At 35.2% G+C, this 24,314-nt stretch overlaps 1 protein-coding gene across 1 annotated transcript in view; it reads right to left on the minus strand.

Moving 5' to 3' along the window:
* The window catches only part of ELP4 (elongator acetyltransferase complex subunit 4), a 244,308-nt gene that overhangs the window by 195,445 nt on the left and 24,549 nt on the right, over positions 1–24,314 (minus strand). Inside the window, exon 3 of the mRNA XM_006060815.3 lies at positions 21,058–21,179. Within this exon, the coding sequence (XP_006060877.1) occupies positions 21,058–21,179 (122 nt within the window). The remainder of the gene's footprint in view (positions 1–21,057; positions 21,180–24,314) is intronic.

Genomic DNA, 24,314 nt, shown 5'->3' on the forward strand with positions numbered 1-24,314 from the left:
ATGAACAAAGCTCAGTTCAGTTCACTTAAGTCACTCAGTCGTGTCTGACTCTTTGCAACCCCATGGACTGCAGCACGCCAGGATTCCCTGTCCATCACCAACTCCCGGAGCTTACTCAAACTCACATCCATCGAGTCAGTGATGTCATATAATTCCAGGTGAGCTACTTCAAATCCTAAAAGATGATGTTGGAAAAGTGCTGCATTGTATATGCCAGCAAATTTGGAAAACACAGCAGTGGCCACAGGACTGGAAAAGGTCAGTTTTCATTCCAATCCCAAAGAAAGGCAAACTACCATGTCAAAGAATGTTCAAACTACCACACAATTGCACTCACATGCTAGCAAAGTAATGCTCAGAGAAAGCAAAGCTAGAGAATTCCAGAAAAAAAATCTACTTCTGCTTCATTTACTAAGCCAAAGCCTTTGACTGTATGGATCACAACAAACTGTGGAAAATTCTTCAAGAGATGAGAATACCAGACCACTTTACCTGCCTGCTATGAAACCTGTATGCAGGTCAAGAAGCAACATTTAGAAGCAGACATGAAACAATAGACTGGTTCAAAATTGGGAAAGGAGTACATCAAGGTTATATATTGTTACCCTGCTTATTTAACTTATTTAACTTATACGCAGAGTACATCATGCGAAATGCCAGGCTAGATGAAGCACAAGCTGGAATCAATATTGCTGGGAGAAATATCAATAATTTCAGATATGCAGATGACACCACCCTTATGGCAGAAAGTGAAGAGGAACTGAAGAGCCTCTTGATGAAAGTGAAAGAGGAGAATGAAAAAGCTGGCTTAAAACTCAACATTCAATAAATGAAGATCATGGCAACCGATCCCATCACCTCATGGCAAATGGGGAAACAATGGAAACAGTGAGAGGCTTTACTTTCTTGGGCTCCAAAATCAGTGCAGATGGTCACTGCAACCATGAAGTTAAAAGTTGCTTGCTCCTTGGAAGAAAAGACATGACTAATCTAGACAGCATATTAAAAAGCAGAGACATTACTTTGCCAACAAAGGTCCATCTATCAAAGCTATAGTTTTTCCAGTAGTCACGTATGGATGTGAGAGTTGGACTATAAAGAAAGCTGAGTGCCGAAGAATTGATACTTTTGAACTGTGGTACTGGAGAACTCTTGAAAGTCCCTTGGACAGCAAGGAGATCAAACCAGTAAATCCTTCAGGAAATCAGTCCTGAATATTCACTGGAAGGTGTGATGCTAAAGCTCCAATACTTTGGCCACCTGACTTGAAGAACAGACTTATAGGAAAAGACCCCGATGCTGGGAAAAATTGAAGGCAGGAGAAGGGAACAACAGAGGATGAGATGGTTGGATGGCATCACTGACTCGATGGATATGAGTTTGAGCAAGCTCCGTGAGTTGGTGATGGACACGGAAGCCTGATGAGCTGCAATCCATGGGGTCACAAAGAGTTGGACGTGACTTAGTGACTGAACTGACTGACTGACCAGCTGAAAGGGTGTGAAATTACCATCCCACTAGATGCTCCCTAGTGCATCTAGGAGCCAGAGGATTGAACCTAAGAGGCGTATTCTTGGGCCTGAAAATCTTTTGAAATTGCTTTGTTAAATTTAGACCTGCTTGGGATACACCATCCATTCCTTCTTTCTGATTTCTCTCTTGGTTTTGAAATGTCTTTCCTATGCCTGTCCCACCACTGTACTATGGAACCACCTAACTTGCCTGGTTTCACATGTTCAGTCAGCACTGGTTATGGGGTTGGACTAAATGTTTTTTGCATGAGAGAAGGACATGTATTCCTGGGGGGCAGAGGGAAGGGTTGGGAAACACAAACATTCAGTCTATAACTGTCTGGCACACAGTAAGCATTCAGTAAATGTTTGAGGGTGTAATAAATGATGGCTAACAAATCTGTTTCCAATCATTCTGCAATTTCTGAACTTAGATTTTTAATGGCCTTCTGGATATTCTACCTGAATGTTCAACTACATGTCAAACTCAAAGTATATAAGAAGTCAGGTTATTGTCTTTCATTCGTCTTTCCTCCCTTTCTGTCAGCTCTTCCTCCTCCTTACTTTCTCTACAATTTCCCTAGTTAATTCCCTCTCCTGGCTCAGGGCAGCATGTAGCAATAGGGCTCTCAGTTGACTCTTAAGTATCTCAGAAAGAAGATATGATTGTGGTTTGTATCTTCTTTCATACTGTTCTCTTACAAAGTGGACAATGTGTGCTAACCCTGTAAGTCCTGAGCTTCTCTACCTCTGAGTTTTTATTATTGCTGTTTCCTTTGCTTAATGTTGTTGTTTAGGGGTTTGCTTAATGTAGTAATCTGTATATTTGGATATCCAATAAAAACTCATTTGATAGAAAAGAAGAGCATAATTTATAATAGCAGGGATTATAAGTTAACTCATTAAAATCAAACAATTTTATCAAATTAACAGTAAAATTAAGGGAATTAGTTCAAAACAATATAGAAAGGAAACGCCATGAGTAGGCCGCAAATCCATGAACTTGAAGATAGTAAGGGAAATTATCAACAACAAAGGACAGAGGGAAGAAAGTAAGAAGAAAAAGAATAATTCTAGCAAGCTTTTTCATATGAACTGCTGAGCTGAATCTAAAATTTATTCAGAAGTGCCAAAGACCTATAGTAGCCAAAAAACTTTAAAAAGAAGAAAGTTAGTACTTAAAACACCTAATTTCAAGACATAAAAACAGAAAGATGAAGTCCATTTAAGATAGATGTATGATTCAATGGAACAGAAAAGAAAGTTAGGGAAGAGACTCAGATATTTTTTTTAATTGATTTTCTACACAGATGCCAAGGCAATTTAATAGAGACAGGATAACAACAAATTCTTAGAAAACAACAGAGGAGAAAATAGTGGTTTTAGGTATTCCAGGAATCAGCAAACTGGTTGGGCCAAATCCAACCAGTCACCTGTTTTTGTAAACAAAGTTTTATTATAACATAGTCATCTTCCTTTGTTTAGGAACTGTCTGCCTTAGTGATACAACAGCAGAATTGAGTAGCAGAGACCATACGGTCTGCAAAGCTAGAAACATTTACTAACTAGTCCTTTAAAGAAAAGTTTGCTGACCTCTGAGTGATTCAAATTTTTCTTAAATAGGACAAAAACATAGCATGAAATATACTGAACTTTAAAAATGTTTTTCAAATGACACTGTTAAGAAAACAAAGAAGCAAGCTATAGATTGGGAGTAGATATTTGCTAAACGCTTTGGCTCAGATGGTAAAGCGTCTGCCTGCAATGCAGGAGACCGGGGTTTGATTCCTGGGTCAGGAAGATCCCCTGGAGAAGGAAATGGTGATCCACTCCAGCACTCTTGCCTGGAAAATTCCATGGACGGAGGAGCCTGATAGGCTACAATCCATGGGGTCACAAAGAGTCGGACACAACTGAGTGACTTCACTTCACTTATCTGATAAAGAATTTATACCCAGAATATAAAAGAACACACAACTCAATGACAAAAATGCAAATAGTCCAATAATAGGTGGACAAAAGAGTTGAACAGACACTCTACCAAAAGATATAAGGATGGCAAACACAAGAAGACACTCGATATCATTAATGATTGTTATTGCTGTTCAGTCGCTCAGTTGTGTCCGACTCTGTGACCCCGTGGACTGCAGCACGCCAGGTTTGCCTGTCCTTCACTATCTCCCAGAGCTTGCTCAAACTCATGTCCACCGAGTCGATGATACCATCCAATCATCTCATCCTCTGTCGCCCCTTTCTCCTCATGCCCTCAACCTTTAGTGATTAGGAACATGCAAATTAAAACCACAAAGAGTTATCACTATATGTGCACTGGAATTGTTAACATAAAATTAAAAAAATGGTCACACCAACTGTTAAAAAGAAAGCAGGTGGCTGGAATTCTTACACACCACTGATAAATCTAAACTGCACAGCTACTTTAGAGAAGAGTTTGGAAATTCTCTAAAAAGTGAATATTCACTTTCAATATGATCTAGCAATTATCTTCTTAGGTATCTGCCAAAGAGAAATGAAAACATGTCCATACAAAGACATGTACATGGATGGTCACAACTTCATTTAACAGTCAACAGGGGAAATCCAAATGTCAATCAACTGGTAAACGGCTAAAAAAGTTAGAGGAACAAACTCTACTGATACATATAAGAATATGGTTAATCTAAAAATCATTATGTTAAATGAAAGAAGCCAGATACAAAACATTATATACCGCATGATTCCACACATGTGAAATTCTAGACAAAGCAAACTATTAAGATGGTAAGCAGACTCAAGGTTACTAGCAGCCAAGAGATAGATTGCATTAGATATTTCAGTAACACTGGATTTTAAATGACAAGGAAAAAAATGTTTTCAAAATATGAGGAAATCTGATATTAAACCTGGAATTTTCCATCCAGGAAATTTATCTATTAACTCTAAGCAAAAAATATGTTTTAAAAAGGCATACAGTGTTTCAAAAACTTACCCATCACCAACTTTTCTGAAGAAAATAATCTGAAGATACAATTCAGCAGTATAAAAAAGAAATGAGGTAGAAAGTGTAAAAATTAAAAACTGGTAACACCTTTTAATGAAGGCATTATTAGACATATTGTTAGACATATTTTTCATTAAACATAAAATTTCAAAAAATATATTTTATTTAATGTACCTTTTAGAATGGTTGTTATAAAAAAGATGAGGGATAACAAGTTCTGGGAAGGATGTAGAGAGAAGAGAATGGAGAAAAGTGAACCTTTGTGAACTGTTGGTGGCAATGTAACTTGGTGCAGCCACTATGGAAAATGCTATGGAAGTTCCTCAAAAAATTAAATATAGAACTATCATATGATCCAGCAATTCCACTTCTAGGTATATATCTGAAGGAGATGAAATCATATATCAAACAGATACCTGTACCTCTATTTTCACTGCTGCATTTTTTACAATAGTCAAGGCATAGAAACAACCTAAGTATCTATCAACAGATGAATGAAGAAAATATTATATATATATATATATAACATTACTCAGCCATTAAAAACAATAAAAGGAAATTCTCCCATTTGTGACAATATGGTGGACTTGAGGGCATCCTGCTAAGTGAAATAAGTCAGATGGAGAAAGATAAATGCTATATACACTGATTTAGATGAGGGATCTAAAATATATGACCTTATAAAAATAGAGAACAGACTGGTGGTTGTCAGAAGCAGGGAAACGGGCGACGGTGATCAAAAGGTACACATTTCCAGCTATAAGATAAATAATTCTGTATGTGATAAATGTATAGCAGGGTGACTATAGTTAACAACACTGTATAATTGAAAGCTGCTGAGAAAGTAGATCTTACAAGTTCTCATCACAAGAAAAAATTCTAAATGTGAGGTGATGGACATTAACTATACTTATTCTATTATTCTACAATACATCCAATCATTACATTGTACACCTTATGGAGAAGGCAATGGCACACCACTCCAGTACTTTTGCCTAGAAAATCCCATGGATGGAGGAGCCTGGTAGGCTGCAGTCCATGGGGTCGCTAGAGTCGGACATGACTGAGCCGACTTCCCTTTCACTTTTCACTTTCATGCATTGGAGAAGGAAATGGCAACCCACTCCAGTGTTCTTGCCTGGAAAATCCCAGGGACGGGGGAGCCTGGTGGGCTGCCGTCTATGGGGTTGCACAGAGTCTGACACGACTGAAGTGACTTAGCATATGTCAATTACATCTTAATCAGACTGTTAGGGAAAAAAGAACTGCTGGGAAGAGAATAAAAAGCAGAACAAGAAAGCGAAGGACTAAACATGAAGAAAGGAACTAAAAATATGACATGATACTGAGCAACTGAAGGAATATAAAATATGAAATCCATTTTCCTGTTCTCTTCAAGTGAAAAATGAGTGATCTAAAGATATACCTAAAATGATATTTTTGGAAAAAAAGAAATACTCTGTTTTTTTGTTTTCTATTATTCAGAAATTTCTGTAAGAGTTCACATACAATATGCTGTTTTACTTGTAAGCCCTAACATTTTTGCAGTGTGCCATCATCCATCTACCCTGCTCGAATCACTGACCCTAACAGAGATGATCACTGTATCTGTAATCTCTGCCATTTGCTGCAATGCCTGTATCTAATCAAACAAAAAATTTGATTGATGTTTTGATAAAATGTCTATTTTGAGAGAATGCTAAGAATAAGCTCTTTAATAATCAAATATTATAGCTGTCAATCACAGATCAGCATCCACCCTCATTATTTTTTAAAATCCCCAGTCTTGATTTCTAACCCAGTGCACCAACAGAACACAATGTATGGTTGTTATATCTTTGCTTCCTAAGAGAAAGAATATCACATTTTGGGTTCTTTTTTACAGTGTGGTACTTGCAGTTCCCATGTATTTGGAAATGAGGATCATAAACATCAATAAATAAAAATAAAAAGGAGGCATCATAAGTGCCACACAGAAGATAGAATGGAAAGTATAAAATATCTCTTTTAAAATACATTAAGTTAGAAAATTAATATAGAAATTGGCAATGCTTTCAGACAAAAAGAACTACTCTATTTTTTAAAAAAGCTATAAGAAATGAAATTATTACAAACTTGCAATACCAAAGCATACTCCAGTATTTTATATTTTATTTTTTTACCAGAAACATTTATCCTTATCCATAAGATGCTGTAAATATATTTCTTCCCCTTTTCAATTCATGTCATTTTGTGCTTACTGCTTTATTATTTTGTAGTCTTTGTTTTGGCAGATGCACAAGCAAAATCTGATTCCAACAGTTTGACCCTTCTCACTTTTTATGTTCTCTAGGGCATAATAAAACCCAAGATACAATCCCTCAGCAGTTAATGAAGCTTAACCTCCCACCCTCTTAATTACCAATGCATTACACCAACTATGGGCATCATACTCCTCTCTAAGCTATTTTACAATTCAGCAGAAGTACTACTGAGCTATTATGTAGCAACATAATCCATGCAGCATGAGAAATCCTTCTTAAAAATAAAATCTTTTGATCCTTGCAGGTTTTGGTAACTGTATAATTAATACTACTTAAGCATTATCCATGTATCAGTAAGTATATTACTTTGTTGATTTATGGGGGGTTTGGGAGGAAATATTTATTTTCTGAAAGTTTGAAAGAGATACAAATCCAAAGATATTATTGATTATCATAATCTAAATAAAAACATAGTCTAAATATCAAACCGAATATTTACAAATTAAAGATATGTTCTCCACATTATCTTCATTTAACTATTCAAAACTGTGGGGGGACGAGTGACTTTAATTGTTAAAAGCATTCAGAAATGTAAATGAATGGAATAAGTCAAAAGATCTTGGGGTGTAGCTGATGCTACACTGAAAAGTTTTTAAAACTCACAGATTTTAAGATTAGCAATTAGTGAATTATCTTGTACCAAACTAAATGTAGTACCTATTAGGGAATATCTTTGTGCAATTTCAGATATTATTTCTTGGATATAAATTTAGCAAAATTACTGATATTACAAGAATGGTGAAAATCACTTTCATATCGGCATACTAAACTCCCAAGGATAAGCGGACAAAATTGATGTCTGTGATTTGGAAACTACATTAATTATATGAATCTGAAAAATAGAAAATCAAACCACTGGGATCAGAGCAGTGCTCTTGATACTCTTCCACTGATCCTTATCACGTTATCATCCTTATCTTTATCATATTTCTTTTTAACATGTGAACCACAAATGTGCTGAGAAGACTGGAAAAATCTCTCAATTTTCTTGACTAAGATAGAGGGAAGGAGAAGGATACATGAAGAACAGAAAATGGAAGTCTGCACTACAAGTATTCAGAAATGAAGAGAAAGAGCTGCACTAAGTGAAAATAATTTCAATTAAATGTAAATACAATCATTAAGAAATACTACATTCTAAATCATCACATTTTTAGGAGTACCAGTCATAGAAGGATCTCAAAGCATTTAGACATGTATTAACCCCTGAGTTCTACTGCAATCGAGTAGTGAGAATGGGAAGCTGAGGTACATATAAATTTAAATTCCTTATCTAGGTTCTAGCAGTATGCTTGGTGATACATAAACAGTACTTCTAGTCTTAACCAAAGCAGTTGGAGGTTTCAACATTGTCTGTTGATGCTATTGACCAAAAGGAGTTTAAAAGGAAATGCGCTGAGTTTCTTGGCATTCTAATATTAGCTTCCATAATTATTTTCTCACATATATTAAAAAAAAAAAATAACTGCCAGGCTGTTAAGAATAAGTCTCTATGAGGTCTATATTAGTTTTATCAATTTTCCTTTATACATCAACTTAGATACAGAATTTATGATTTTATAAATCAACATGTAAGATCTACATTACATACTCCTTCAAAACAGTCTCTTTACTTCAGACTTCTTAAGAAGAAAGCTTAAAATAAAAATTTCATGCTTTTACTTACAGAGAAGTGAGACTGCACTGCTGGAATCTAATAATATTTTTATTCATAAAAATTGGAGTTTTCCTTTCTAGATTTTTTTTTTACAAAGTCAAGTTTACATATTCAAAGTTGTCAATGTTTAATCTAGTTCTGACTGTACAACCAATAAAACTCATACCCAGAGATATAAGTTAAAGTGAAGAGTTCCTAATTAGCTAACTACTATTGTGAAAAATGTGAACTTCTGTGTGTGTGTATATGTGTTAGGTATGTGTGTATACGTAAGTGTGCATATGTATATTTTTACCTATATTATGTTCCTACTTAGAGAAAGAATAATGAACGGTGAACAATGTAGTCCTTACAATAGGACATATCTTAATTATAATACATTTTGCGAATTGTTTTAAAAAGTAGACTAAATGCTCCACTTAATCACTAGTATTAACAGGTTTAGTTAGTTATGTAGTAACTCCTTTCAGTAAATGTTTACTGTATAAGAGTGTGTATTAACCCATTTTAAGAAAACATGACACATGAAAATCTACATTGAGCAAACAAGTTATATAATGGTAAGTTACTTTCCTTTCCTTTAAGTATTAAATGCCTTTACTGAATATAAACTAAATCCTAAAAACTGTTAGTGTAACTAAAACATTTCTAAATATGGCTATTTTAAAAGTTAAGAAAGTGACAATAATCTTATCATTATTTATTAAATCAAGATCATAGAATCTTTACACTGTTGGAAAAGAAATACTTCAACATTTTATGGATACCTATTGTCAAGGAAATCTCAGTTAGGAACAGAATCAGGCATTATCTTCATTTAAAGGGTCATGATCAGTTAAATTCCTAACTCAGAAGCACACAAGTGACTAATTTTATTTATTTGATATTATATATTTTTAATTTTTTTCAGAATAAACAAAACTTATGGAAAATGTCTCAAACAAAAATCTTTAGGGTATTGTGGGCACTAAATGAAACTGGATATAATTTTATTTTTATTAAAATGTGAAAATTATTTTCTGTAGTATATTTGGTTTTAGTAAAACAGAACTCATTCTCTTTTTGTTCATTGACTACTGAGAAGTAGAAGTAACTGAGTAAGAGCATAAAATAGGTTTTTAAAAATTCTATAGCACCCTGTATGTTATAGTCTATTTTAAAAGATAAACGTGAGAAGTACACTTCATAGTTTCAGATTTATTTTCTACTTCAAGTCTTCATTTTAATACTCTCTATCTTGTTTTTGAAATGTAGCAGACTTTTAGACTCAATGTATGCACCCACAATCAGCACATTTCAAATGCCTGTGATTTCATTAATATGTACCATAATGTGAAAAGATGGATGTGAGGAACTAAGGCTTTCTGCAATTGCCTGTCAGTTTCTGATAAACAAAACTTAAATCAGAAGAGAAATACTGAAAAAATCACCCCCACACTAGCTGGAGAAATAGCCCTATTTTGGGGGGTGTTTTCAACAGTAGAGTTATCTTTTTATACATAATAAGTCTTCACAGACTGTCTATTTAATTTATGATCCTTGATGGTATACTGCCTGTCTACTCCTATGGTGTCCTTTAATGTTTCATTAAATGGGACAGCATGTTAATTTGGGAGGCTGATTTTCTTTTAGTTTGAATGGCTCTGGTTTTCAAGTCATTTATCCCCCTCAAAAGAACTGAATCCTTTCCCTTCTGAATACTTTTTCAGAAAAAGTAATCAGAAGAAAAGTGAACCCTCTTTCTAATATTCTCAATATTGACTTTGTATGACTTCTTTTCCAAGAATGATAAAAGGCACCTGTATTACAGTTCCAAGATTTAAACATTTCTTTGAGTATAGCAAAACCATCAAGTATTCACAACCATCCATTTTTTATGGGTTCAAAATAAAATTTTTGAAAGTAAATGTGAAGCCTGGAATAGATGCTTTAAGATTCAGAAAGCAAAACCCTCAGATATTTAATTCTGATTTGGAACTCCAGAATATGGTAGGCAGATATTATTACTATTTTAATATGAAAGGTTAAGTGACTTGTGCAAGGTCCTGAAGCTAGTTAAGTAGCCACACAGAAATTAAAATCTAAGCTCAGATTTCAAGTATATTTCATCTTCTTGAGGGTAAATATCCTGTTACAGAGTGTGGCATTTTACTATATAACTTAGGCCACTTTTCTGCATGCAAAATTCTTTTCTTTTGTTGACTTAAGCACAAACATCAAGGCCAACTGTGTGTTCATTCCAACGTTATATCAAAAATGTTCTCACGAACCAGTGACAGAAAGGTGGGTTTATTTTCTTTTATATTTTTATCTTATCTTTGATTTCCTCGTTGGAAAATAAGGCACATGCCATCTTTTAAAAGCTGGCTACAAATGTAGGTCACTGGAAGCAGTACTGAGCCTTTGCATGTTTTTTCTTAGTCTTTTTAATTTGCCAAAGAAGCTGTAACTGTGGCTGCCAGGGGAGAACTCAGAATTTTAAATAAGCTCTCACAAGTAGCTAGGGAGGGATTAAAAAAGAGTGAAGCCCTAGGGTCAAACAGCAAATTTCCGGCTCTACTAGCACTTCAGACTCGTAAGCACTGAAAAGCATATAGTCTGATAATTTTCTCAACAAATACAATGTTGACAGAGAAGAGAAGGGAACATATTCTGATTATAGCTCAGCCTTCAAAGATATTGTAATATTTGTCCTTATATTATGAACAAAGGTATACAGTGATAAGCTAGTTTTGATAAGATATACATTAATATTATATAGGCTAGAAAAAGTAAAAAAATGTGTGGGAAAGTGTGTAATGTATAAGGTGTTGAGCATGCATAAAGCTTGCAAAGTAGAATACAGAAGGGCCAGAAAGAACTTTTTATTTATACCATTATATATTACTCCTGTTCTAAATCATAAAACTACAACTTGGAGATGAGCATAAATTAAAAAAATGCTCAATGATAAATTTGGTCAACCAAAGGATGTTTCTTTAACTTCATTTTTATACCTGTTTCAATTTTTGGCACTGAAAAAAAGCATAGGTTGGATCTGAGACATTTTTGTATTCTCCATACTCAGGAAGACCAAATAGTACTACAATGTATTAAGAGCAAACTGACTACTCACTAGATTTCTACTTTATGTTCCATGATCAGTAAATAACAGATGGATGGCAAACAGACTTAATCATGACACCAAACTGACAGAAGGAAAAGAAATCTTTTTATCAGTAACTCAAACATTAAATTGTTTAGCAAATAATACTGCTTTGCGAAAGTTAAAGTTGCTCAGTCATGTCCAACTCTTTGCAACCCCATGGACCATACAGTACATGGTAATACTCCAGGGCACAATACTTAAGTGGGTAGCCATTCCCTTCTCCAGGGGATCTTTCCAACCCAGGGATTGAACCCAGGTCTCCCACATTGCAGGCGGATTCTTTACCAGCTGAGCCACCAGGGAAGCCCAATATTGCTTTATCTAACTCTAAATCAACGCCTCTGATCTCAATTAAAACCAAGGAATCAAATAAAGGAAAAGACACTAGGTATAATAAATAAGATCTTAAATTAGTTCAATATTTGAGTAAAGGGCGATATTTTGAGGTTTAAAATAATGCTTTTAAATGATCAAGATACAAGTTTAACTTTTACTTATGGATTAAAAGACTGTAAGAGAGAATTCGGAAGATGTTAAACTAAACTTTCACACTTCATTACTTTGTTACCAAGTGAAAAAGTGACCAAAGTATTTTATTATATTAATTCATCAAATATGAATAAAGTTTCTTTTAAATGAACTGAAACTCACTCCATGACTTATGATTATTACAAATAATCATTTTCAACCATGAAAGACTTTCTCAATAGCAAATATGGGAAGTTTAATCATAATTGATATTAAATTTGAAATATTTATTGACCAACATGTTTGATGTTAAAAAAATATCATATGCGTGGGCCTTTTCTAAACATTAAGGCAGGTGGGGTACTCCTGCTGGAAAGCATGTACTTTTCCTGCGTACACACTAAAACATACAACTTTGAAGCGTCTTACATGCATTCTAGGCTCCCACTCTGTTCTGTGGCTGATGTTAGACAGTGCATAATGTATGTAATAGATAACGCAAAAAGTTAATGCAACAAGTCTTTGCTCTAGGTACTAGATATCACTTCCTGAACCTATATTACCTCTCTGGCATGTTATCACTAGAAACATTCAAATTAAGTTTTAAAACTGACTTTAGTATATTATGAAACAGCATTTTGAATTTACTTCTGAAATTCTACTTTCTTTAATTCCTTAAGTATTAACACATACCATCATATTGTTAAACATTATGAAAAGAATATAACAGAGAAAGTTTAGCATTTTCAAGTTCTTAAGAAATGTTTGGGTGTGCAAGTGTGTTTATAATTTTTTTATTTCATAAAAAAAACCAGCCTATACACTGATAAATGTTTAAATATTTTAACATAAAAAAGTAATTTTGTGATATTAGAAAGCATTCCATAGGAAGTTTTCATAGAGAATACCCATCACTATATTTGAGATGATCAAGAAGATTCTTTCTTTTAGATAAAAAAGTTAACTGCAAAATACTTACCGTATCTGTTTTTAAAAGCTTTAACAACATCATGTATATTGTTCTATAGGATTTTCTAAAGGGTGTAATTTTTCAGCGTTACATCTTACTGCTGACTTCCTGAAGCTTTGACTACAATAGGCATGAATATGTTTTCAAAGGATGATGGATAAATTGCTGGGTGGTTATATAACATATCTTAGGCAGCTGATGGGGCTTTTTATCCTTTACTTGTCTTTTAGTTATACACAGTTTTAAGTTAATTATGGTCTATAAGACTGTCTTTTCCCTCTTCTTGTACCAGCAATATTTGCCTTGGTTATAGGTTCTAGAAATCCCCAATCATACATCACAAAATTAAAACTAAACAATTATAGCATCCTCCCCCTCCATGTTGTATCTCTAAACATTGGTAATGCCTTGGGTTTCTATCATTCATTTTTGGGCTGTTTGATGCAACAGAGTTTTCAGTATAACTCTGAGTTGGGCACACTGAAATCCCAACTGAATGTGATATAGAAAATACATAATATCTATACCTACTCTTATAGGTGAGAAAGTATTACTTATCTATATTAGTATTTAACATTTCACTTTAAATTACAGAAGTATTTTATTTTTCTCAAAGATGTTAAAACTTTGTCTGTGTACTAGTATTATGAAGAATTTCATAAATTTTTATTTATGTATTTTAATGTATTTTATGTATTTTATTTATTTATTTATATACATACATTTGGAGAAGGCAATGGCACCCAACTCCAGTACTCTTGCCTGGAAAATCCCATGGACGGAGGAGCCTGGTAGGCAGGCTGCAGTCCATGGGGTCGCTAGGAGTCGGACATGACTGAGCGACCTCACTTTCACTTTTCACTTTCATGCATTGGAGAAGGAAATGGCAACCCACTCCAGTGTTCCTGCCTGGAGAATCCCAGGGACAGGGGAGCCTGGTGGGCTGCCATCTCTGGGGTCGCACAGAGTTGGACATGACTGAAGCAACTTAGTAGCAGCAGCATACATACATTTTTATTAACCATAATTTTATCATCCAGTCTATTTTAAATGTATGAACACTAATGGGACCACATTAAACATATAGAATGTTAAAAACAACACTTTCTGTAATTTATTACAAAAAACTGGGAATGACATATTATTCTTTTAAGTCAAATACTGTTTTACTATTATATATTAAACATGTAAGAAACAGAAGATGACAAGTTTGAAAATTTAAAAAACATGACTTTGTTAACTGGCTGAATTCTTCTATATTCTCATTAGCCAGTAGACTTGCATGGGATTCAAATAATTCTCCCTGATCACAGTGATCAACCTCAGGGAATTTTCCATCTTCGGCCACATTAGAAATTGTTTTGGATTATACTCAAGAATGTTTAACATATGGCTAACAGGAACAGACCAACCCACAAATCTAATGAGGAAGGGTGAAAAAATATGCTAGTGCTATGTGTGAGGAATGTGGGAGGAGGGACAGGATTTAGGTGGCTATCTTTGTGTTTTGGCAAATTTGATATTCCTGTGCAACCTTATAACTTCAGGGACTCAGACCCTGAGAAAGCGTAAAACAAGGACCCTTTATATAATCCAGGGATATCAACTATAATATGTAAAGAGCTCATACAGAGCAATGAGGAAAAAAAAAAAAGAGGAAAAAAATCGATTATAAAAAAAGAAAGAAATGCAGAAGACTAATGACCATGGGGAAAATTCTCTGCTTCACTGTAAACAAAGAAACATGCAACAAAGTAATATTTCCCATTCAAATGAACATTTTTTTAAATTATAAAAAAAGAGAAGAAACATTACTGATGAGTGAAGATTGTATTAACTCAAAAACTAGACATACCTTCAGAGTAGAGCTTCATGAAATACAAGAACATAATCAAAAGTAAAACAGTTTAAAAATGAATCACTAAATAATTTTTTAATGTACGGGAATGTTATGTGTGCATGTTATTTAGCATTTACAGCCTTTAACTAATTTCATTACTCATCTATACAAGTGATTTTAGTTAAAAGCAAATAATGGCATTAAAATCAGAGAAGAGAAATTCTTCCTGAGGATTAGACACTCAACTTTATGATTTACTATTTAACTTCATTGAATACAGTATTGATAAATATTAAATTGTCATGTAAAGCAAATGCCATTTACACAAAAATAACGCGTTCTAGGCTACTTATAAATAGAAGAATGAAACAAACTTTGAAAATGCAGTGTCAAATCTGCAGTGTTATGTTAAGTAAATCTAATGTCTAAGACCATTAGGTTTTTTTGGAGTATTTATATTATCTTTGATAATATATTCCAAGTGCATGAGATAAAGTAAAATAGATCTGATGACATTAGAACACTTTCTTCATTTAAAAACACCTACGGTAGAAAAATTAATCTGGATCAGGTAAGATGACTTGTTTCAGTTCCTTTTAACTGTCAAAAACTGGGAGTCTTTAAACCTGGGGTACAGGAAGGCTTTGAAAGAGGTACCTGATCATGAGAATTTTAAGGGATCAATTCCTAGATTTTCAACTTAAATACTCTAATGAAAAAATGACCTCATAGAGAATGTGCCAATGATAGATATACAAGTTCCCCTTTCCCTATTCTCCTTTCTCACTTAATAAGTGAGAGGTTTACTTCTCGTTGCCACAGAGCACATGGGGCATCTCCACAGCACCAAACAAAAAAACAATTTAAAATATTTATTTGGTACAGAAAATGTGAATGTTCTAATGACTGGAGAAACAACCCTTTCTTCATTTGTTTTCAGCAAAATTTTATGGGGACCTAATAAATTAGACAAAGAACTTAATATATATTGATGGACATCGTGTGATTTCTTTTTTATGTATTACTCAGAAAAAGTAAAAGGATAATTTGAAGGACAGGGTGGCTCAGTGGTAAAGAATGAACCTGCAATGTAGAAGACGTGGGTTTGATCCCTGGAATAGGAAGATCCCTTGGAGAAGGAAATGGTGACCTACTCTAGTATTCTTCCTGGAAAATCCCATGGACAGAGAGAGGAGTGTGGCAAGCTTCAGTTCACAGGGATCACAAAGAATTGGGATACAACTTAAAGACCAAATAACAATACAATTACATAACTTTCTCTATTTTTTATGTAACTATGAACTGCTCACATCTGCAAAAGTGAAAAATATGAATAGAGTTGATGCTAAATTCTGTCCATGAAATTCATGCACTGATATGTCTTAACGAAGTAATTTAGTACAAACATTTTTATGTCTATTGATATATCACATGCAATAGTAATTGTAATGGTGATTGAAACAAGAAGAAATGTGTTTAAAACTTAGATTCTTTTGAGACAAGAAGATTAAAATATATTTAAAGTTTTGTTATAGAAAAACTATCAAGGTTATTAATAAATATGCTGAATATAAAACATAAGATTCTGACAAAACTCTATGAGGAATGAGTGAAAAAATAGAATTCAAGGAAAAAATGATTGATGTAAAGTTTCCAGTTGTTAAAAAAGAGTTTGCTTATGTATATACTTCTAATATTAGTACTGATATCAAATTGCTATTATTTAGATTCAGTTGAATACATGTATATGATTGATATAAAAGTCTTTAAGTAAAAAGGCAGTATTCACAATAACATCCATTGCAACTAAATAATATCATAACTAAATTCTTTTCATACCTTATTATAAAAGAAGATACATAATTTTAAAAAATATTTTTAGAAATATGAGTGCAAAAATTGGCAAGAGATCAGTGTACTATCCGGAAAATTGACCAAGATATAAGATAAGATAAGGTGATAATCATTCAAAGTAGGTTAATAAATGTGAAATGCCTTCTTTGGTTTTAAATGTAATCTTTATATTTTCAGTAAAATTGTATTAGAGTTCTCCAGAGAAACACTACAAATAGGATGTGTGTGTGTGTGTGTTCAGTTCATTCAGTTCAGTCGCTCAGTCGTGCCTGACTCTTTGCGACCCCATGAATCGCAGCACGCCAGGCCTCCCTGTCCATCACCAACTCCCGGAGTTCACTCAGACTCACATCCATCGAGTCAGTGATGCCATCCAGCCATCTCATCCTCTGTCTCCTCCTGCCCCCAATCCCTCCCAGCATCAGAGTCTTTTCCAATGAGTCAACTCCTCGCATGAGGTGGCCAAAGTACTGGAGTTTCAGCTTCAGCATCATTCCTTCCAAAGAAATCCCAGGACTGACTCCTTCAGAATGGACTGGTTGGATCTCCTTGCAGTCCGAAGGACTCTAAAGAGTGTGTGTGTAGACATCCATATATACATGAATATATGCATATATATATATCTCTAATAAAATTTATTATAAGGAACTGGCTCATATGATTATGGAGACTGACAAGTCCCCAAATATGCAGAGCAAGCTGGAGATACAGGAAAGCTGATGGTCTAATTTCTGTCCAAATCTGAAGGCTTCTGAACCAGGAGAACCAATGGTGTAATTCTAATCCAAAGGATAGCAGACTCAGGAAAAGCTAATATTTAAGAATGAACCTGAGGGCAAGTAAAAGTTGATGTTCAACTTCAAAGGCAGTCCACGAAGAATTCTTTCTTACACAGAGGAGGGTTAGCGGTTTTGTTTTATTTAGGCCTTCAGCTGACTGGATGAGGCCCACCCACATTAGGTAGGGCAAATTGCTTTACTCAGTCTACCAATATAACTGTTAATCTCATCCAAAAATATTTTCATAGAAAACACTCAGAATAATATCTGATCAAATATCCGGGTACCCTGTGGCATGGTCAGGTTGACATATAGAATTAAAGATCACAAGTCCTCCTCTCGCTTACTTGGCACCCGAATCTCCTTAAATGATAACAGGCTCCAGATAAAGACAATAAGGAGGTCATAATTCTACATTCCTAGCTCTGTCTCCTAAGATTTTCTTATCCTGGGTCCTTCCTACCTGCACTATGGTCTGAATACTTCACATGCAGTAAGCTAGGGAAATCTTAGGGTTTACTTTGCTTATTTTGCATAACTCAGCAATCACTGTCATTTACTATGTGATGCTCAAAGGTATGTAATATGTCCCTTATTATGTGATGTTTCATAATATTTTGTCCTGTTTTTTAGTTGTTTCAGGTATGATGACAAGTCTGGTCCTTATTAATCTATTTTGGTCACAAGGGCAACATTAATAAGAGTCTATGTTTTTTGACTCCAGCTTTGTATTTTTTTCTAGTACATCATAAACTCTACGAAAAAAGATTTCCAGAATCTAATTACTTGCATGTAAGACCAGATATCTTAAGAAACCTTGATGAAATTATTTTATAATTTCAAAATCCTTCACATACTCCAAAGAAGGATATGTAAAGTACATTGAAATCTCTTAAAAATAACTTGTACAAATCTTAAAGAGATGGGAATACCAGACAACCTGACCTGCCTCTTGAGAAATCTGTATGCAGGTCAGGAAGCAAAAGTTAGAACTGGACATGGAACAACAGACTGGTTCCAAATAGGAAAGGGAGTACGTCAAGGCTGTATATTGTCACCTTGCTTATTTAACTTATATGCAGAGTACATCATGAGAAATGCTGGACTGGATGAAGCACAAGCTGGAATCAAGATTGCCGGGAGAAACATCAATAACCTCAGATATGCAGATGACACCACCCTTATGGCAGAAAGCGAAGAACTAAAGAGGAGCCTCTTGATGAAAGTGAAAAAGGAGAGTGAAAAAGTTGGCTTACAACTCAACATTCAAAAAGCTAAGATCATGGCATCTGGTCCCATCACTTCATGGAAAATAGATGGGGAAACACTGGAAACAGTGACACACTTAATTTTTGGGGGCTCCAAAATCACTGCAGATGTTGACTACAGTCATGAAATTAAAAGACGCTTACTCCTTGGAAGAAAAGTTATGACCAACCTAGACAGCATATTAAAAAGCAGAGACATTACTTTGCCAACAAAGGTCCGTCTAGTCAAAGCTACGGTTTTTCCAGTAGTCATGTATGGACGTGAGATTGGAGTATAAAGAAAGCTGAGCATCTAAGAACTGATGCTTTTGAACTATGGTGTTGGAGAAGACTCTTGAGAGTCCCTTGGACTGCAAGAAGATTCAACCAGTCTATGTTCAAGGAAATCAGTCCTGAATCTTCACTGGAAGGACTGATGTTGAAGCTGAAATTCCAATACTTTGGCCACCTGATGCGAGGAACGGACTTACTGGAAAAGACCCTGATGCTGGGAAAGACTGAAGGTGGGAGGAGAAGGGGATGGCAGAGGATGAGATGGTTGGATGGCATCACTGAGTCAATGGACATGAGTTTGGGTAAACTCGGGGAGTTGGTGATGGACAGGGAGGCCTGGCGTGCTGCAATCCATGGGGTCACAAAGAGTCAGACACAAGTGAGTGACTGAACTGAACTGTACAAATCAAGGTACCTAATAAAGGTGTCACAGATTAGCTTTCAAGTAAAACAAGGTAGTTCTCTAAGGCAAAATGTAGAAGTATAGGATAGGCTTTAACATCAGTTACACAGGTTGGAAGAGGGAAGAAGTAAAAAAAAAAGTCAAACATTTTAAAAACCACATAGAAATAGACCTTCCTGCCTATGGCTTGGCAAAAATTTCCTATATAGCTATAAATCCTATATATCAGCTGTGTCTGATACAAAATCTTAGGCTCAGTATATTGTGGAATGGGCTGTGAAGAACCTATACAAGCTTCTGTACAACAGTGATTTTGGCCTTTACTCCATTGCTTGTGACAAGCAGACTACTGTTACGAAACTGACCAAAATGATAAAGGTCAAAGGGAAAAGGAACTAAAGAAGAAACAAAAACAGAAAATAAGAAAGAAAATATTACAAAGGGTTAATAGTAGAAATAAGAATGAAGGAAAACAGGCTCTTCAGCCAGAAAGGAATCATCTGGAAAATTATACAAAGGTTTTATCTTTGGTGATGAGTTGCCCAGCCGTGTCCAACTCTTTGCAACCCCAAGGACTGTAGCCTGCCAGGCATCTCTGTCCATGGGGATTCTCCAGGAAACAACACTGGAGTGGGTTGCCATGCCCTTCTCCAATTCTCTTGGATGTATTTTCATCTGATAAACAAAGTCTGACTCATATGAAAGAACCATGCTAGTTTTGACCTCAGTATTACGATAATTTTTATGTTTGAGAGTAGAAATTTGTTGGTGTCTCTTGACAGTTATTATAAATTAGTATTTGTCATGCTACAGATTTTTTATAAATGACTTATTCATTTGCCATTTTGCAAACTATACAGTGAAATTAAAACATCCTCTGAGGGGGGGGAAATGACTTTAGGTTATGAATTCTAATCAAAGGATGGCTTAAATTGAGATCCTGTTCTTTACCAAGAAATTAATAATTCTAAAAGTCATGACTGCCTTCTCTGAGGTGAAAAGTATGCTTCGACTTAAAAAGATATAGTACTGGGTTGGCCAAAAAGTTCCTTAAGATCTTATGGAAAAATCCAAAGGAATTTTTGGCCAACTCAATATTTTAATCACATATTTTAGTATTATTGCTTATTTCTTGGAAGAAAATAATTTCTGGCATGCTCAAAACAAAATAATTTTAATAAATGAGTACTTTCAATATCTGTATCATTCTTCCAACTTATACCTTTGGAATACTGGTTAACATAAAATCTGACAACATTTTGCATTTTTTCTTTACCTAGCTAGTTTATTAAGTTCTCATATAATCACTTAATAATAATTTTGTTTACTCTAAGTTTTAAATAGCTTATTAAAATTTCCTCACTCTGATACAAAGGTTAAAAAATTGTTCGACTATAAAAATGAGACCATATGTTCAAATAAATCTCATACATTTTTTTAAGAGAAAAAAAGACACATGAGGTCCCATTAATATATTTAAATACAGTTTGCACATACACAAATATATATCCTGCTTACATATACATATGCAATATTTTTTTCATTAAACATTCAAAATATAATACTGAATTAATACATTCTATACCTGTAAAATGTCAGCAGGGTCTTCTTTTGCAGATGCAACCAACAAAGCATGGCCACTGACAATTCCTTCTGCCAGGAAATACTTGAAGAGCAAAGGAGAATAAATGTTGTATTTATCCTCTTCTGTAAGAAAGAAAAAAATTATAGTCAGAATTCTACCATATATTAAGCATACTCAAATGCTTTTATTTTTTTTTTCCTCCTTAAAACAAGTATATGAGGTAGAACAATATGTCTTCCAAAGAAGATATATGAATGGTCAACAAGATCGTGAAAAGATGTTCAATGGTACTAAACATCAAAATAATGCAACCTGAAACACTGAAAAACCACTACCTTCCTGCTAAACCAGCTGAAATAAAAATACAATACCAAGTATTGAAAAAATGTGGAGCAAATAAAACATTCCCACATTGATAGAGGCAGTGTAAAATGGTAAAATTTGGAAAACAGATTGGCAGTTTCTTATCAAGTTAAACATAAGAATCAACAACTCCATTCCTGCTTTATTACCCATAAGAGATGACAAGACATGTTCACACATAGATGTACACATAATGTTTATGATAGTTTTTCCATAAGAATCAAAAACTGGGAATGGCACAAGTGTCCATCAACCAGTGAATGGAAGAACAGATGGTACATCCACATGAGATAAGACTCAACAACAAAAGAAATAGACTGTTGATAGATGGGCAACAAAATGAATCTCAGAAACATTAAGTGAAAAAAGTCAGACCTAAAAAGTATACATGATGTGACTGCCTTAATCTGATAGTCTTCAGTTCAGTTCAGTCGCTCAGTCGTGTCCGACTTTTTGCGACCTCATGAATCGCAGCACCCCAGGCCTCTCTGTCCATCACCAACTCCCGGAGTTCACTTGGACTAACGTCCATCCAGTCGGTGATGCCATCCAGCCATCTCATCCTCTGTCGTCCCCTTCTCCTCCTGCCCCCAATCCCTCCCAGCATCAGAGTCTTTTCCAATGAGTCAACTCTTCACATGAGGTGGCCAAAGTACTGGAGTTTCAGGTTTAGCATCATTCCTTCCAAAGAAATCCCAGGGCAGATCTCCTTCAGAATGGACTGGTTGGATCTCCTTGCAGTCCAAGGGACTCTCAAGAGTCTTCTCCAACACCACAGTGCAAAAGCATCAATTCTTCAGCGCTCAGCTTTCTTCACAGTCCAACTCTCACATCCATACATGACCGCTGGAAAAACCATAGCCTTGACTAGATGGACCTTTGTTGGCAAAGTAATGTCTCTGCTTTTCAATATGCTATCTAGGTTGGTCATAACTTTCTGGAGAAAGCAAAACTAAATTCTAGTGCTAGAAAGATGTTAGGTGTTTGGGAACCAGGAAATATTTGGGTCTGAGAAAATTTAGGGGGGATGTTGGAAATGGTTTATATCGTGATTGTTGTGGTGGTAACATGAGTATATATATATTTGTAAAAAAATCACTAAAATACACATTTAAAATGGGTCTTTTATCGTATTAATATGTAAATTATAATTCAGAAAAGGCAGTTTATTAAAACAGTCTCCTGTGGCATACCTAAAATACCATGTGGCAATTTATCTATAAACCTTCTTGGCACAGAATATTAAAGTAAATCCATGATCAAAAATGTAGTCGATTTAGGGACTTCCCTGGTGGTACAGTGGCTAAGAATCTTCTTGCCAATGCAGGGGACACAGGTTTGACCCCTGGTCCAGGAAGACAGCACACGCTGCAGAGCAACTACGCCTGTGCGTCACAATCATGAGTATAGCAGAGTGATTCAGTTATACATGTATATATTCTTTTTCATATTCTTTTCCATCATGGTTTATCACAGGATATTGAATATACTTCCCTGTGCTGTATAGTAGGATGGTTACAATTATTATTGAATTTTTTATCCCACTTTTCCCACTTAATCTCACATGAATTACAGTCTTCTAACTATGATGCTTAAGAGGCATAATATTCTAGTAAATTTATGTCTCATAATTTACAATATTTAGTCATCTCCCCAATATGGACTTTTACATCACTTTCAGGCTTCTGTTACTATTAAATACAGAAGCACTGAAGTGCTTTAAATCCCGTATGTCCAAGATAGAACGCAGAAACTCATTGATTTCTTCCATCAAATGTGGTCTTCTTTCAGTTTTTCAGAATATCAGAATTTATTCTTAATACCTCTTCTCTCCCTCTCACCAATACACCCTTCTCTCCATGCCTAAAATCCTGTTTTATTTTCAAACTATTTTTAGAATTCACTTTGCTCCATACCAATGTCTCTCCTCTAGGTTTGCTACCAACAGCTCTTGCTGCTGCTGCTGCTGCTATGTTGCTTCAGTCGTGTCCGACTCTGTGCGACCCCATGGACGGCAGCCCACCAGGCTCCGCCGTCCCTGGGATTCTCCAGGCAAGAACACTGGAGTGGGTTGCCATTTCCTTCTCCAATGCATGAAAGTGAAAAGTGAAAGTGAAGTCGCTCAGTCATGCCCGACTCCTAGCGACCCCATGGACTGCAGCCCACCAGGCTCCTCTGTCCATGGGATTTTCCAGGCAAGAGTACTGGAATGGGGTGCCATTGCCTTCTCCAACAGCTTTTGCTAGATGACTGCAATTTCCTGTTACTTCTTTGCATCTAGTCTAATCTTCCTTCAATTTAGCAGTGACCTTTTCAAAATATTCAATACAAACCTGATTATGGCACTTTCCTACTTAAAATCTTTTAGTGGTTTCTCATTGCTCCTGGGAGAAGGAACGAAATCCTTTGGTGTGGTCTATAGTCTCTGCATGGTTGTAGCCAAGGAGGAGAGCTTAACGTGCAAAAATAAAAATACTTGCTAAAAGTAGTATAACAAAATATATGATTATTGTTTTTCCTTTAGAAGGTACATAATGGTCACTGAATAACTATTAAGTAAAGAAAAAAGTAAACCTAAATTATTTAACTGTGTTGTGCAGTGCTTAGTCGCTCAGTCATGTCCAACTCTTTGAGATTCTATAGCCTGCCAGGCTCCCCTGTCCATGAGAATTCTCCAGGCAAGAACACTGGAGTGAGTTGCTATGCCCTCCTCCAAGGTATCTTCCCAACTAAGGGATCGAATCCATGTCTCCCACATTGGAGGTGGATTCTTTACCATCCAAGACACCATTATTTAACTAGAAAAAGAGAAATAATTATTTATAAAATTGAGGACACATAATACCCAGGTGGCACTAGTGGTAAAGAACCCATGTGCCAATGCAAAAGGCATA

The sequence above is a fragment of the Bubalus bubalis genome, chromosome 16, assembly GCF_019923935.1.
Source record: "Bubalus bubalis isolate 160015118507 breed Murrah chromosome 16, NDDB_SH_1, whole genome shotgun sequence".
In the NCBI taxonomy this organism is placed as follows: Eukaryota; Metazoa; Chordata; class Mammalia; order Artiodactyla; family Bovidae; genus Bubalus; species Bubalus bubalis.